The sequence below is a fragment of the Leucoraja erinacea genome, chromosome 14 (genome assembly GCF_028641065.1).
Source record: "Leucoraja erinacea ecotype New England chromosome 14, Leri_hhj_1, whole genome shotgun sequence".
Taxonomy (NCBI): domain Eukaryota; kingdom Metazoa; phylum Chordata; class Chondrichthyes; order Rajiformes; family Rajidae; genus Leucoraja; species Leucoraja erinaceus.
Window position 1 is genome coordinate 32256766 of NC_073390.1, and position 17894 is coordinate 32274659.

General features: G+C 45.7%; 1 protein-coding gene across 3 annotated transcripts in view; it reads left to right on the top strand.

Annotated features, from left to right (window-relative positions):
• Positions 1-2144, top strand: part of ilkap (integrin-linked kinase-associated serine/threonine phosphatase) — a 56488-nt gene extending 54344 nt beyond the window's left edge. For all 3 annotated transcript variants that reach the window (XM_055646087.1, XM_055646086.1, XM_055646085.1), the window contains one exon: positions 953-2144. In XM_055646087.1, the coding sequence (XP_055502062.1) occupies positions 953-1093 (141 nt within the window). In that variant the 3' untranslated portion in view covers positions 1094-2144. The remainder of the gene's footprint in view (positions 1-952) is intronic.
• Positions 2145-17894: the final 15750 nt, after the last annotated feature.

Below are 17894 nucleotides of genomic sequence, written 5' to 3' on the forward strand. Positions count from 1 at the left end.
CTGGAGTAACTCAGAGGGACAGGCAGCATCTCTGGAGAGAAGCAATGGGTGAAGTTTCTGGTCGAGACCCTTCCCTATTCTTTGTACTTCCATGTGACTGTCTAAAAGCCACTTAAATGCCACTATCGTATCTGCCTCCACCACCACTCCGGGCAATGTGTTCCAGGACCCCACTACTCTGCAAAAAACTTGCCCCACACATCTCTATTAAACTTTCCCCTCTCTCACCGTATAGCTATGCCTTCTAGTTAGACATTTTCACCCTGGTAAAAAGGTTCTGACTGCATTTCATAATTTTATATAATTTTATATATTTCTAACAAGTCTCCCCTCATTTCAGAGAAAACAATCCAAGTTTATCCAACCTTTCCTTGTAGCTGAAATCCTCTAATCCAGGCACCATCCTTTTGTAAGTGACAGGCTGTTAATTTTGAAATGAACTGCAGCTCCCATTTTAGATATGAACCAACCATCTGACAGTTCTGGCAACTGCCAGATGATGTGCACTCAAGAACTTTAGGAGTTGGTCTTTGTGGCGAAAATCCAAATGAAAAAGAAAACATAACCAATGTTAAAATAACAAACTCTCAGTCCACCCTTGTTTTTATTTATTTTTATTCCGTTGGATTTGTAACATTGCCCTTTTGCTAAATTACATGAAGCCTTGTTTTCCAATGACTTCAACTTGAATTAGTGAGCTTGAAATGTCCGGAACAATTTAAACGCTGTCCATCTCTATCTTATTCCCTTTCCACCTAGTGTTCTTTCCATTCAGTGACTACCTCTTGTAGAAGTCATGAAGAAGTACCCAAGGTTTGCAAGTTACCAGCCATTAACTCCAAGCTGCATAGCTGCCTCCTAGACATTTTATTTGGTCGAGGGATGGTCTGAGTTGGCTCAGCTGTATTGTAAGCTTTATCTTTAGTGCTGTTTATTTTATGCTGATCCACAGGATGAGACCCTCGTGGCAAAGACAGTGAAAACGTCACAGGATGTGCGGTTTGAAGCTGCCTGTAACAGGCTGGCTAATGAGGCTGTCCGACGGGGCTCTGCTGACAACGTCACCATCATTCTGGTCGCTATTGGACACTAGCAGTGGAGGAACACTCTTCACTTTGATCATCCTGCTAGCCCAGAAAGAGAATACTCAACCAACTCAGGTCACTTAAGAACTTTGAAAATAGGATGCATATCTTTATCTACCCACCTCATCTCATCGTTCTGTAAAATTCCATCGTGCCACTGACGAACAGTCCTACATGTAAACCTTCATGCACCTGACTAGCTGCATTTCTTAAGACTCAAAGCTGTGCTTAGCAAGATGAGACGACTCTGAGATTTTCCCAAATAAATAAATGCACAAACGCATAAAACTAATGCTGGATCCCCTACAGCTAGAGTGACATGGAAAAGCTGATCTCATAGAATTCAGCTGGCCTCACAAAGTGCCAGTGATACAGAAATGTACTTTGGATGCATACAACAGAAAGGAGACTTTAATGTTCTCCAAGGTCCTAGATTGCAACATGCAAAAGTTACATTTTCGCATTTTCATGCCGTTTGTTACTGTCACCTTGTGTTTGTGTTGTGCTGGTGTTAAGGAGTGTACTTTGATTAGATTATGGATAAAGTCATTTATTTTGCAAATGTCTCAAACATCTTCTAGCGCTTTTCCTATCTAGTTGCTACCTCTTGTCGAAGCAGATGTGAGGAAATTGCTCAGACCCAATTTACATTGAACTGAAGTGAGCAGTGTGCATTCAATGAGGACAGGAGAATGTCCTCTATTTCAAAGGGGTTACATAATCCACCACCTCAACAGAAGCAAGCAACCTAAAATTGCCCAAAATGTTGACAATTAATCCTCCCACTACTTGATTTTGAAACGTCTGGGGGTGTGATTACATACAGTGCAAGGTCAAGAGAAGCAATAATTCATGACCATTTCTGAGGCTATCTTTTAACGCTGCAATCTGTAGGTAAGAATATGGGATTTGAGCAGTTATCTGCATGTCAACATCTGCTCAACCATAATACCAGCAGCATATGCATGCCACAGGTTCACGCATTGGCATCATGCAGAGCAGCAGACAACTGATTGTCACTTTGGGAAAATAAAGTACAGACTTTTTCCTGTTTGGATTCACATGGTTGCCCCTTTGTCATAATTTCAGAATAGCTGCATATCCATGAAATAGATACTTATCTGGGAGTCGCCCCAAACCATTAGCTCTTTTTATTTCAAGGAATGATCATATTTCGGAATTGACTAAGGAACCTTGAGAGTTTGGCACAAGAACTGCATTTTTATTTTGCATGGAAGACAATAGCGAAGATATCTTCTTGTTACAGCAAGATTTTTCCATTCAAGGTACTGGCTGATGTACTGGAGTCACAGAGCAAAAGTTGGAGATGTAGGTTCTGGGGTTAAAGTCCAGACCCTTGGTTCCTTTTATTGCGTTCCTTTTGAGTTACATGCAACTCCTTCGCATGGCATTTGGTGCACTGCAATAAGACAGATTGTTCCCGAGATTTTTCAGAATGGCCCTTGTTTAAGAAATCAGTTGAAAATAGGAATGCAAAAATAGCTTGCATTTCCAACATGTATGGACACTGTTCTTTTAGTATGGCCCCGTCACACTGGAATGATCCCTCAGGTATGCAATTTGTTGTAATGAATGTACCGCACCTAAAATAGGCTAGAGTGTACTGAAGAGGAGGGACAACAGAATATATACCCAAGTCTAACGATATGCTGAAATAAAACCCAGCCTTTCCCAAAAGCCTGTAGCTCTCCTTGAAACCAAATCAAAGTATCTTAGTCTTTACAAAGTACTATGTCACTACTTAGAAATTGGACAAGGATTCAAATGTGTAAACTGCTTATAGTGTCGTTCAGAGTTAATGTGCAGTTTGGATTTAAGTATGTGGTCATCAGTAATCTTACATGTAATGAGGGAGATGGGTATGTTGAATGCTGTCATATGCAAATCCCTTTAGATGTAAAGTCTCCGCATCTAAAAATATTTGTACAATTCCATTTTCTTTCATTTTCACCCATTTAACAATACAATTCACATTCAATGTCCTGCTTTTACGATAGATTGTAAGGACATTTTCTTTAAGTAGGTATGTTACAAAACTCACCTTCAGCGGCGCTGCAGTTCTGCCGTGTGCGCGACTTTGGCGCCTTTGAGAGGGGGGCGGGATTAAAATGCTGTTTTCTCCTGCCTGTCGAAGTCGATCTTTGTCAGGCTGTTTAGCTGCTGAAGAATAATCGATCCAACATGCGTTTTATCAAGTTTTTAAAAAAACATCGCTGGATAATTTAATTTCTGGAGTAAAATAAAAGTCGACCTAGAGCCGTTAACGGGACGGATCTTCCGTACGGGACAGATAAAGGTAAGCCGTTTATTTTACATACTAGACCAAGTGCAGACCCGTTGGGTCTGGTCCCCGAACGTGCTTCAGACACCGAGTAGGGGGGGGGGGGGGGGGGGGGGGGGGGGGTGTTGTTCCCGAACTGAACTCACTGTGGAATGAATACATTAACGGAGCCACTGCTGCTGGAGACAAAGTTGTCCGTGCAGCTGACGGTAAAGTCAGTGAAAGTGGCCCCATCAGAGACTGTGAGGCCTCGCATCCTCGACACGCCGGCTGTGTCGCGCTGGCTGTTCCCCCGCTGCTCGAAAAGCAGCGGTTGAACATCTGATGTTTGGCTTGATGCAGCGTGACAGAGCCGGGCCGGGCACCAGCGGTAGGGGAAAATGTCGGCGTTTTTCGAGCAGTGCTGGGCGTCAGCAGCCGTTATGGTGGCTGGCCAGCAGGAGGCGACAAAATGAGTGAGTGGGGGGGGAGGAATTTATTTTAAAATGTGTACATAAAAAAGTCCAAATGTTTTGAGGAGTGCATGAGTGAATGTAAAAGAGAAATCGCTAGCGAAATGGAAAAAAATGACAGAGTTTCAAACTGTGGTACTGGCGGACCAAGGAATCAAAGGCCGATTCTGACATACACACACACACAGTTTTAATAGTATATAGATAAACGTGCTTCTTAGGATTACTTTAATCCAAATTTTATGTTGCGAAAAGGTGATTTAGGCCCCATACGAACCGGCAGTGTTTTTCCTGCCGATATGGGGTTTAAATTAACAGCAAATGCAACGTTCCAATCGATCCCGTTCCACAAAATCCCACTTGCAAAATGGCCATTAATTTACAGGAATTAAACACTAAATTCCTTCCATTTGGCCTATAAATTCATGACAACGAGATTTAAAAATCATGTTATATTGTGAATTCTTGTGTGAATGTTATTTGGACACTTAGGCTATTTAAAAATATTAACCTTTTCTTAAGAAATGGATAGTTTAGATCTAGTAGTTGAATTTTGTAATTAGCTACAATTAGGTAACTAACTAATTACCTGAATTACATGAAACCTTTAATTTCAGGTTATCCAAGTAGGATTGTTTCATATTTGTTTCAGAATGCTTCAATCTATAATAACTGAACATTTCATTCAGTTCTCTTAATTTTTAAGAAAGTTATGGGCTTTTGACTGTCCTTGATCACAGCTTTTGAGTTAAGTCAATGGAAAAGCAATGTGGAACAAGATGCTAAATTCCGAGTATGAAAATGGCCATAACCTTTTTAATACTGAAGATATGAAAGTGAATTAGGTGTCAAATTAAAATTCTTTTTATGCTTTATCTGATGGGATAAATTGCAGACTTGATTTTTAAAATCTCAAAATGTTGTAACATTGCTACTTTAAGAATATTTACATGTCATGGTTATGTACAGCTTTGTGTTCCTTCAAATTCAAGTTCCCAGTCTGACAGATCCTGAGATCAATCATCATTCAAATGTTATTTTATAAGGGATATTTAATAGATTGTAGCGACACCCGCTGTTGCCAGCAGGTAATCGAAACCTGCAGTCAGGTGCTTCGGTCGAGTGATTATGGGGAGGGGTTTGTGTTTGCGCGCTTTCTGGGCGATGCCCCATCAGTCGTTCTCGACCACCGTTGTGGTTTGACCTTTGTATTGGCTGTGTTGTGTTACTCCGTTGATTTCGCCATTTTGTTAATAAAACTGATTTTGAAATCGACTCTCGTCTCAACCTGTCAAATTGGTGACCCCAACGCGCCCAATCGAAAATTGGACGCCAGCATGCAAGATAATTACGCTTCTGTCGACGCCCATCAGAACGCCATCAGCCTCAAACTGCCTGTGTTTTGGCCCGATCAGCTGCAAGTGTGGTTCGCACACGTTGATGCACAGTTTCATCTGCGCCGCATCGTCGTGGACGAAACAAAATACTTCCATGTGGTGGGAGCCCTGCTGCAAGAGTCCGCCTCCTGTCTGCTGCCTTATCTGAGGGATCCCCCAGCGATCGCCAAATACGACAGCCTCAAGGCCCTCCTGTTACACACCTTCGGGCTCAGCCGCCGACCGCGCCGACCGCATCCTACACATGGACGGTTTGGGAGATCGCAGGCCGTCCGTCCTTATGGCCGAGATGCTCGCACTCATGCACGGCCATCGCCCGTGCCTGTTGTTCAAACAGGCTTTTCTGGAGCAGATGCAAGATGATGTCCGCCTAATGCTCGCCGGCGCAGATTTCTCTGATCCTCAGCAGCTCGCGGAACAGGCCGACGAGCTCTGGGTGGCCTAGCACCAAGATATCTGCTCCATGAATCGCCTGCTCGCACCAGTGCTTCTTATGCCTCGGCGAGTCCACGAGGAGGCCCCGCCCACGTCTTCCAGAGAAGAACCACAGCAGCGTCCCGAGACTCACAGTAGGTACTGTTGGTGTTACTATCAACTCCGCTACAGCGCAGAGGCTCAACGCTGCCGCCCATCCTGCACGTTTCAGGATAATGCCTCGGCCGATCGTCTGTAGAGGCGATTACAATCGGCCCAAACACCCGCCTCTACGTCCGCGACTGCCATTCCGGCCGCCGTTTCCTGACAGACTCCGGTGCGATCGTCAGCATCCTTCCTCCGACCGGTCCTGACACTCGTGCTGATAAGCGGGGCCCCGTTCTCTCGGCCGTAAACGGGAACAACATCTGAATGTACGGTACGCGGACCCTTTCTCTCACTTTCGACTCCCGCCCATACAAGTGGACATTTATCGTCACGGGCGTTGCACAGCCCATCTTGGGGGCTGATTTCCTCCGCGCTTTCTCCTTCCACTTTCACGTTGGCCGTCGGCTCCACTGCACCGCGGATCCCGCCCCCGCCCGTCCCTCAGCCCAGCGTCGTCGCTGAGGGCGAGAGCCCGTACACCGCCTTACTCTCCGATAACCCCGCGGTGCCAGTTTAGCCTACATTCCATCTCCTTCCTGGGGCACCGGGTAACCATGCATGGCGCTATCCCGCACCCTGCGAAGGTCGAAGCCATCCAGCAGTTTCCCCGGCCGCTCACCGTGAAGGGGCTGCAGGAGTTCATCGCCATTGTGAATTTTTATCACTGTTTCGTGCCGGCGGCCGCTGCCATCATGCGCCCCCTGTTCCAGTGCCTGGCACGTAAGCAGCGGGATCTCGTGTGGTCCACAGAGACGGACGCGGCGTTCAAGGGTGCTAAGGCGGCTGTGGCTAACGCCGCCATGCTGGTGCACCGCGCTCACCGTCAAAGCCTCGGATGCCACTGTGGGTGCAGTTCTGGAGCAGCTCGTAGACGGCCACTGACAGCCATTGCCATTCTGTAGCCGACAGCTGCGGGCCCCAGAATGCAACTACAGCGCTTTCGACCGCGAGCTTCTGGCGCTGTACTTGGCCGTCAGGCATTTCGGGTATTTCCTCGAGGGCCGCGCGTTCACCGCGTTCACGGACTACAAGCCCCTTACTTTCGCCCTAGGTAAGATCGCTGACCCTTGGTCCGCCCAGCAGCAGCGGCACCTTGCCTATGTCTTGGAATTCACAACTGACATCCGACACGTAGCTGGGAAGCTTAACGTCCTTGCCGACGCCTTGTCCCGCCCTGACATTCCCTCAGTTTCGGCTCTTGACCACGGCGTTGACTACTGCGAGCTGGCAGCAGCGCAGCGGGCGGATGCCGGTATGGCAACTTACCGCACCACCAGTACTGGCCTTCGGCTAGCCGATGTGCCTTGCGGTGCGGCCGGTACCGTGGTCCTATGCGACGTCTCCACGGGGCACGCCCGCCCGGTCATCCCCGTTAGTTGGAGACGGCGGTTTTTCGACGCTCTACATGGCCTGGCCCACCCGTCCATACGCGCGACATCTGACCTGTTAGCAGCTAAGTTCGTCTAGCACGGGCTCCATAAGCAGGTAGCCGCCTGGGCCCACGCCTGTATCCCGTGTCAGATCTCCAAGATACAACGGCACGTAACGCCGCCGGTGCAGGATTTTGCAGTCCCCGAGGGTAGGTTCCTGCACGTCCATGTGGACCTTGTGGGTCCCTTGCCACAGTCCCTCAGCGCCACGCACCTGCTCACCATCATGGGCCATTTCACGCGATGGCCCACTTTCGGATACATCCATGGAGAACTGCGCCCGGGCTATGGCGGCCCTGTGGAATCCATTGACTGAAATGTTTGAGTTGCATATAAAGGGACCAATACTTTGGACTAAGTTATCCTGCCAACATGTCCAACGAATTAGAGTCATACAACAAGGAAATAGGCCCTTCGGCTCAACCTATGCCATCCAATATGCTCTATCTATGCTAGTCCCATCTGCCTGCGTATATGGCCCATATGCCTCTGAACCTTTCCTATCCATGTACCTGTCCAAATGTCTTAGTTATCCACTGATTAAGAGCCTGCTGTAATTTTTGATAACCATCTTTACTATCTACAATACCACTCACTTTAGTGTCATCTGCAAACCTACCAATCATTCTTGTACATCAAGTCAAGTCAAGTCAAGTCAAGTTTATTTGTCACATACACATACGAGATGTGCAGTGAAATGAAAGTGGCAATGCTCGCGGAACAACAAAACAACCAAACAAATTATAAACACAATCATAACACACATATTATTTTACATAATAAATAATAGAAGGAAAAACGTTCTGTACAGTTAGTCCCTGGTGAGAAAGGCGTTTACAGTCCGAATTGCCTCTGGGAAGAAACTCCTTCTCAACCTCTCTGTTCTCACTGCGTGGCAACGGAGGCGTTTGCCTGACCGTAGCGGCTGGAACAGTCCGTTGCAGGGGTGGAAGAGGTCTCTCATGATTTTGTTTGCTCTGGAGTTGCACCTCCTGTTGTATAGTTCCTGCAGGGGGGTGAGTGAAGTTCCCATAGTGCGTTCGGCCGAACGCACTACTCTCTGCAGAGCCTTCTTGTCCTTGGCAGAGCAATTCCCGAACCAGATGGTAATGTTCCCGGACAAGATGCTTTCCACCGCCGCTGCGTAGAAGCACTGGAGGATCCTCGGAGACACTCTGAATTTCCTCAATTGCCTGAGGTGGTAAAGGCGCTGCCTTGCCTTACTCACCAGTGCTGAGGCGTGTGATGACCATGTCATATCCTCAGAGATGTGGACTCCCAGATATTTAAAACAGTTCACCCTATCCACAGGATCCCCATTTATACTCAATGGAGTGTACGTCCTCGGATGATGTGCCCTCCTAAAGTCCATGATCAGCTCCTTCGTTTTTTTGATGTTCAAGAGGAGGCTGTTCTCCTGGCACCAGAGTGCTAGATCAGCCACCTCCTCCGGTAGGCCCTCTCATCATTGTCTGAGATCAGGCCCACCACCACAGTGTCATCAGCAAACTTAATTATTGAATTGGAGCTGAACCTAGCCACACAGTCATGTGTGTACAGGGAGTACAATAGGGGGCTGAGGACGCAACCCTGGGGCAATCCTGTGCTCAGGGTGAGGGACTTCGATGTATTCCCTCCCATCTTGACTACCTGGGGCCTGGCGGTGAGAAAGTCCAGGACCCAGGCACACAGGGAGGTGTTGAGCCCCAATTCCAGTAGCTTCCCGGCCAGTCTGGTGGGGACTATCGTGTTGAAGGCTGAACTGTAGTCTATGAACAGCATCCTCACGTAGCCCCCCTTCTGGCTGTCCAGATGGGAGAGAGCGGTGTGCAAGACCTGGGAGACCGCATCGTCCGTGGACCTGTTCGGACGGTATGCAAACTGCAACGGGTCCATGTTCCGAGGGAGGAAGGCGCAGATGTGATTCTTCACCAGCCTCTCAAAGCATTTCATGACTACCGAGGTAAGGGCCACCGGACGGTAGTCATTCAGGCAGGCTGGGGAGGCATTTTTTGGTACCGGTACAATGATGGATTTTTTGAAGCAGGCAGGGACCACGGACTTGTCCAGGGAGAGGTTGAATAATGTAGTGAGCACTGGAGCTAGCTGCGTAGCACAGGACTTGAGTACTCGCCCCGAGATGCCATCGGGGCCTGCAGCTTTTCTTGACCCATTAAAAGCAAGGACCCACCACCGATCACTGAGGCACACCACTAGTCAGCCTCTTGTCCAAAAAACACCCTCCACCACTCTGCTTCCTTCCTTGAATTTTCTATTCAGTCAGCAAACTCCCCCTGGATCCCATTTGATCTAACCTTCCAGAGCAGCCTACAATGTGGAACCATATCAAATGTCTTGCTGAAGTCCATATAGACAGCGTATTTGGCTTTACCCTCATTAACCTTTTTGGTTACTTCCTCAAAAACCTCAATCAGATTCATAGGACATGATCTCCCATGAACAAAATCATACTGACTATCTGTAATCAATCCCAGCCTATCCAAATGCGTATATATCATCCCTCAGAATCCTCTCCAGTATCGTACCTACCACAGATGTTAGGCTCACTGGTCTATAGATCCCTGGCTTTTTCTAGCATCCCTTCTTAAATTGAGGCACACCATTAGCCACCCTCAAGACATCCGGCACCTCACCCGTGCCTCACGATGATTCATAAATCTCAGCCAGGGCTCCCACAATTTCTTCGCTAGCTTCCCATAGTGTCCTCATATCTGATCAGGCCTGGGAGATCTATCTACCTTCTTATGCCCTAGGACTTCCCCTATCTACTTGAACATAAATATAGAATGTCATCTCCATGAACTGTACCAGGTTCCCTAGCCTTCATGTTTTTCTCCATGGTAAAAACAGGGAAAATACTAATTGAAGACTTTAGCTATCTCCGCACATAGATATTGGTTTTGGTTTTTGAGAGGCCCTATCCTCTCTAGTTACCCTTTCATTAAATAGTTACCCTCTAGTTATTTCTTCACACCTTCATTTCCTATCAGATACCATCATCTGCAGCCCTTTGTTGTCTTCACCTATCACCTCCCAGCCTATCCCCATCCTTCCGTTCCTTATCCATTTGCCAAACAATCCCTCCTCACCCAGATCATGCCCTATCTTTCCTCTTTACACTGACTGTATCCCCTCTTTCAATCCAGATAAAGGTCCAGATCGATTAAAGGTTGACTGTCCATTTCCCTCCACAGTTGCTGCCTGATCTGCTGAGATTTTCCAGCAAGTTGTTTGTTGCATCAGATTTTAGCATCTGAGGTCTCTTCCTTCTTCAGAATTATTCTCAGACGATTTCAAAAGTGACGTCAATGCACAGTCCAACGATCTCTGGAGGCCAGCGGAAAATAGCAGAAAATTCTGGGTACTGTTGTGTAATGTAAACCTTTCTCACGGCGTTTCCAAATCTTTGTACACAATATTTGTAGTTTTCTTCAGGGATTGAGAAGATAACGAAGAATCAGGCTGGGACTCTTCAGTTGTAGTGAGACTGAGTAGTTTTGATTAGCTTCAACATTGCTCGAGTCAATAGTTTGGTGAGAAATTACTTCTGGCTTCCAACAACCTGACACTGTGCCAAAAAATAACCTCACAAGCAGCCCCAGATTCAGGCCTGCAGTTGTGAAGGCTAGGTTCAGCAGAATGTAGGTTTGTTGAAATTTAAGCCAAAGGTTGTCCAGGGAAAAATCCTCATACACAAATCACTTAGTGGCACCAGTTGATTTGATGACTGAAGGCAGATGGAGGTATTGAAGGTGATTTCTTTCCTGGGGGATTTAAATCAAGTCTTACCCACTCTCAGAAATAATTTTATGATTTACACTTTACTCACTGACAACAGTAACTACACTATTTAATTAATTGTGTGTGAGCAGCTGTTTGACATTTCTCAGTGATGCAATCAAGTACCATATAAAAGCTTCTGGCATTTCAGAGCCTATAACTTCGAGCCAAAAAACTCTGAAGTAAAAATAATTAGCTTTGACTGGCTGCACTGGTTACATTGAAGTCAACTCCATAACTTCTTCATCAATACGTACCTCACTCCAGTTGGGTCCTGCACTACAATCAAAGGAAGAAGAATTACCTGAGTAACATCCTATCTATCTTTCATAACATGCTGATTTGGGCATATTTTGCCTGTCCTTTCATCACAGGGTTAATATCAGGAGTTCCCCACCTAACACTGCCATCGAGACACTGCCAGCGCAGTGATTATGAAGTCTAAGTAAAAGATCCACAATACTGCCAGCTTCTTGAGGTATTGCCAGCATTACTTACATTGGAATACATTTTAAAATAACTGGATAAATTGTTTTAACTTCTGAGTAGAAGGCATTTCCAAAACACACCGTTAATAATACCATTCAACAACATGTTCAATTGTCATACAATATTTGGATTTGGTTACATCTGCTGAGGTTGTATGTGCAAGATAAATAGCTTCAATTTGTTTTGGTGATTTCAGTGGATGATTTCACTGAAGTAAGCTTAAAGGCTCAAGCCCAATGTGAACCTTTCACTTTGTCCACATCAGCTTTCAACAAGAAGCTGAAGCTATGCTTCAGGGTGGATCTAGAAGGTAAACAGTTTGGCCTCATTCCATGGATCCCAGATCGAGGAAAACAGCATAGAAATAGGCCCAACTGTGTTCTGACTGATCATCAAGCGTCCATTTACACTAATTCCCTTTATTTTCTTTCATTCCAATGACCACCACAACAACTCTCAAGCTACCTACCTACATCGGGTCAATTTACAACATTCAATTAACTTACCAAATTAATTATGCATATGCTTGGCATCTGGGAAGAAGCCACCTGGGGGAAACTGACACATCACAGGAAAAGTCTGCAACACCATCCAAACAGCACCAGACAGCAAAACCGACCTGGATCCCTGAATGGGCCGATCACAGTGCAGGCCGTGTTGAATATATTCCTGCACAACTGCATACAGTGGCTTGCAAAAGTATTCATACCCCTTGAACCTTTCCACATTTTGTCACGTTACAACCACAAACGTAAATGTATTTTATTGGGATTTTATGTCATAGACCAACACAAAGTGGCGCATAGTTGTGAAGTGGAAGGAAAATGATACATGGTTTTCAATTTTTTTTACAAATAAAAAACTGAAAAGTGTGGCGTGCAAAAGTATTCAGCCCCCTTTACTCTGATATCCCTAAATAAAATCCAGTGCAACCAATTGCCTTCAGAAGTGTTAGGTGCTTCCCCCTCCTGGTGAATGCTATGTACTTACCTTTCTCTGTTTCTCTCCCGAGTACAGGCCTTGTGGCTGTGAGTCTGGAATCAAGGGGTTAAAGGCTCCTGTACCCGATTGGCCAAGCTGCTTCAGGTGACGGGTGACTCATCTGAAGCTTAAATACCAGAGCTTCCCAGGATTCTCGCTCTTTCTTCGTCGACCCTGACTGATGAGCAGACTGCTGGTGTGAGCTGAGGGAGGCCTGGCCACATGGCATAGAACTTTGTGTACTTTCACCATTCCTTAGTAACAAATATTGAATTGGGATGGATAAGGGCTGACCTTAGTGTTTTTGTGTATTTTGTTTCAGGGTTATATCTCTTTAGGCAGGTTTTAGAGTCTCCGGTTTGACGGTCCATCACGTGGCTGGCTGGAGCATTGTTAAATTGTTTGTCAGTTCATCCATATCCCTGACTGGGTTGTTTATATCAGGTTTGGGTTTTGTGTTCCATTGAATAATTAAAACTATTTTTGAACTTGAACCTGGTTTTTGCCTTGTGTTATGCGGCTCTGAAGTACCTGCATTCGGGAGTCATAACAGAAGTCACCTAATTAGTACATATAGTCCACTTGTGTGTAATCTAATCTCAGTATAAATACAGCTGTTCTGATAAGGCCTCAGAGGTTTGTTAGAGAACATTAGTGAACAAACAGCATCATGAAGCCCAAGGAACACACCCGACAGGTCAGGGATAAAGTTGTGGAGAAGTTTAAAGTAGGGTTAGGTTATAAAAAAATATCCCAAGCTTTGAACATCTCACGGAGCACTGTTCAATCCATCATCCGAAAATGGAAAGAGTATGGCACAACTGCAAACCTACCAAGACATGGCCGTCCATCTAAACTGACAGGCCAGGCAAGGAGAGCATTGATCAGAGAAGCAGCCAAGAGGCCCATGGTAACTGGAGGAGCTGCAGAGATCCACAGCTCAGGTGGGAGAATCTGTCCACAGGACAACTATTAGTCGTGCACTCCTCAAATCGGGCCTTTATGGAAGAGTGGCAAGAAGAAAGCCATTTTTTAAAAAAATGCCATAAGAAGTCCCGTTTGCCGTTTGCCACAAGCCATGTGGGGGACACAGCAAACATGTGGAGGAAGGTGCTCTGATCAGATGAGACCAAAATTGAAGTTTTTGGCCTAAATGCAAAACGCCATGTGTGGCGGAAAACTAACACTGCACATCACCCTGAACACACCATCCCCACTGTGAAACATGGTGGTGGCAGCATCATGCTGTGGAGATGCTTTTCTTCAGCAGGGACAGGGAAGCTGGTCAGAGTTGATGGGAAGATGGATGGAGCCAAATACAGGGCAATATTGGAAGAAAACCTGTTAGAGTCTGCAAAAGACTTGAGACTTGGGCGGAGGTTCACCTTCCGGCAGGACAACGGCCCTAAACATACAGCCAGAGCTACAATGGAATGGTTTAGATCAAAGCATATTCATGTGTTAGAATGGCCCAATCAAAGTCCAGACCTAAATCCAATTGAGAATCTCTGGCAAGACTTGAAAATTGCTGTTCACAGACGCTCTCCATTCAATCTGACTGAGCTTGAGCTATTTTGCAAAGAAGAATGGGCAAACATTTCAGTCTCTAGATGTGCAAAGCTGGTAGAGACATACCCCCAAAAGACTTGCAGCTGTAATTTCAACGAAAGGTGGTTCTACAAAGTATTGACTCAGGGGGGCTGAATACTTTTGCACGCCACACTTTTCAGTTTTTTATTTGTGAAAAGATTTGAAAACCAAGTATCATTTCCCTTCCACTTCACAATTATGCACCATTTTGTGTTGGTCTATCACATAAAATCCCAATAAAATACATTTACGTTTGTGGTTGTAACGTGACAAAATGTGGAAAAGTTCAAGGGGTATGAAAACTTTTGCAAGCCACTGTACACAACTGACAGGAGCCTTCAAGTTATATAACATAACTGGGAATTACATCACAGTTAAATCTTTGTAGGCCTATGCAGTAAATTCAAGTGCAGTTCCCTCAGAAGATCTGTTCAAAGCCTGGGAACCTCCCAAATGCTGTGGTCAGGTCTCCAAATTGAAAACAGATTAGCACCTCTCACCTCAAAACCTTCTTGATACAAGGGATTTCAGCAACAACCAGGTCTATTACGTTCTGTGGAGAAAATGTAATGTTGCCAACTTTTCTAGAAAAACTCGAGACAAGTAACCTGCAACCTTAACTTCAAAATACCATCAGTTCATCTTAGAGAACATGTTGCCTGCAGGTAACCAACAGTAGTCCAAATAATTTAAACTGATTCCTCCAACAAACTCCATTTGATATCTAAATATGGAGTTCACACAAATAATTAATGAAATGCCGACAGACTTGTCTTGAACTGACTGCTGTGTGATAAATGGCCGTGTGACCCTGAGTTTGACTTAGGGTATGGTCAGTCCATGAAGGTATGGCCAAGTCAAGTCCTGCAACCAGAATCTGGTGCAGTCTTGCCATTACAATCAACTCTCTAAACTACACAATGCAGCCTTTACATCCTATTTCTGGGATACCATGCCTGCTTTTACTAGAAAGTAGTGGTAAGGTTTTTGCAGTTTTCTATCCTATCTGGAGTCGTTCCTTGTAGCAGAGTGTGTGGACGGAAGTGTTCCTGCAGTTTGGAAGAGAAAATCCAACAACATCAGAAACAAAGATGTACAGGTTTGTAGGTTATTAGGCTTGGTATAAATGTAAATTTTCCTTAGTGTGTGTACAATAGTGTTAATGAGCTGGGATCACTTGGCAGTGCAGACTCGGTGGGCTGAAGGGCCTGTTTCAGTGCTGTATCTCTAAAACTAAAACTAAAAAACTAAAGTTTTTAAGAGAGAGTTAGATTTAGCTCTTAGGGCTAACGGAATCAAGGGATATGGGAAAAAAGCAGGAATGGGGTACTGATTTTGGATGATCAGCCATGATCATATTAAATGGCAGTGCTGGCTCGAAGGGCCGAATGGCCTACTCCTGCACCTATTTCCTATGTTTTCTAAAGCATGGTTGGAAGCGTCATAATCTGGCAACCTGGAAGTTGCAGCAAGATATTTAATGGAAGACACAAAATGCTAGAACAACTCATAAGTCAGTCAGCATTTCTGAAGAACATGCACAGGTGACGTCTCGGGTCAGGGCAGGTGAACAGTCCTCGTTCTAAACTTACACTGGCATCATCCTCCAACTCTTTCTCTGCTACATTGACAAATGCATCTGCATTGCCTCCTGCACCTGTGCAAAAGTCATGCCTTGATTTCATTAACTTTACCACTAGTTACCACCCTGCCGTCTCTAACCTGCTGCTGACCTTCTACCGCTCGTCCATCGAGAGCCTGCTGACATACTGCATTACAGCATGGTATGGCAGCTGCACCATGGCAGACAGGGAGAGGCTTCAGAGGGTAACTAGGACAGCACAGAAGATCATTGGCTGCCCTCTCCCCTCCCTGATGGATATTTACACCTCCCGCTGCCTTAGCAGGGCAAAGAATATCATCAAGGACAGCTCCCATCCTGCGTTTGGACTGTTCGACCTGCTGCCCTCTGGAAGGCGCTATAGGTGCATCAAATCCAGGACAAATAGACTCAGGAATAGTTGTTTTCCGAAAATTATAACTACTCTTAATTCACACATGCACTGACTTCACAGCCCAACACCCGGACTTCCATCTGTATATATGTATATAGCGCCGCAGAATTGTGCACCCCCCCCCCCCCCTTCTCCCTTCTGTTTTTGTTTTCTGTTTCTTGTTTTTTGTACTAAATTATATGTATGCACTGAGTACGAGCAGCTTTTAATTTCATTGTACATGTATAGTGACAATAAATGGCATATCTATATCTATCTATAAAATCCACTTGGATGATCTTGCACACCTCTTCTTTCTTGATCTCTCTGTCTCCATTGCAGGAAACAGGCTATCTATCGACTGATGTCTACTAAAAATCCTCCTATTCCCACAGTTATCTGGATTACACCTCCTCCCACCCTAACACTTGCTAAGACGCTATCCTCTGAACTGTTCCTGCATCTCCGCCACATCTGCACCCAAAGATGAGGCTTTCCATTCTAGGACACCCAAGATGCCTCTTTTCTTTTATTAACATGGCTTCCCCCATGCTGCCATTGATGGATATCTCACCCGTGACCAGGAATGGAAATGGGTTTTAGGAACTAGGGCTACTCTAACGTCCGTGAGACTGAGGTTGGGAAGGAAGGGAGGGGGTTGAATGCGCGGTCATATGTGCGGTTATACCCATGTAAGAGTACAAGAATGCATAACTTGTTTATTGTGTATTTATAATATAGTCTGTTGTGTATTATATGTCATAGCTGCTTTCTTGCATCTCTCTCTCTCTCTCTCTCTCTCTCTCTCTGTTGGCTGCAGCCATCGTCTGCTTTGGTGAGGAAAGCAGGTCGATGATTGATTCAAATGCCCCTAGGAGACTGTGTCTGATTGGCCGCCGAGTGACCAATGCATTATGTGATTGGACACAATGCCCTTGGAGACAGCGGCTGATTGGACGGGAGGAGACCGATTTGTTGATTGGATGGGAATTTTAAGGGAATCTGGTCGGTTGATTGGCCGCCAAATAAATAATCGGGCACAAAAAATTGAAAATAGGAAAACAATAAAATTGGAATTATGATTTAAATCGGAAGAATATCATGCATGATCTGCAGCAATTATACTAGAATCTGCTCGAGTATCTTTGATCTGCAGTTCCTTCCGATTGAAGAAGAACCCTGGTCCTAATCCATTCCCTCCACAGATGCCGCCTAGCCCGCTGAGTTCCTCCAGCACTCTGTGTTTTTTATTTAACTCTTGAAATTGAAGTTAGACATAAAGTTGGAGTAACTCAGCGGGACAGGCAGCTACTCTGGAGAGAAGACCCTTCTTCAGACTGAACTGAACTCTCGTCGGTGAGAGTACTTGTGATTGTTTGCAGAAGGGTCTCGACCCGAAATGCCACCCACTCCCAAGAGCCGCCGCCCGTCCTGCTGAGACACCCCAGCCCCCCCCGTGTCCACTTTTATCTCCAGAGCCAAACAAAAAACACCAAGTGCTGGAGGAACTCAGCGGGCCAGGCGGCACCCGCATAAGGAATGGACCAGGAGCCACCAAGGGCCTTGGTGAGAGAGAGCGAGAGAGATCCAAAGGACGGATTTGGATCCCAACTATGCCTTGCTGAGACCGCCAGATGTTTCAAACCTACGGCCCCCTCCAGATCGAGCCACGTGAACCAAGATACCACATTGTAAACAACCACGTTCGCTGCTTTCACTGGGAGATCTACCTGAGCCGAGAGTAGATTACTCTCGCGCGGGGCCCCCTTAATCCCCTGTCCCACTTAGAAA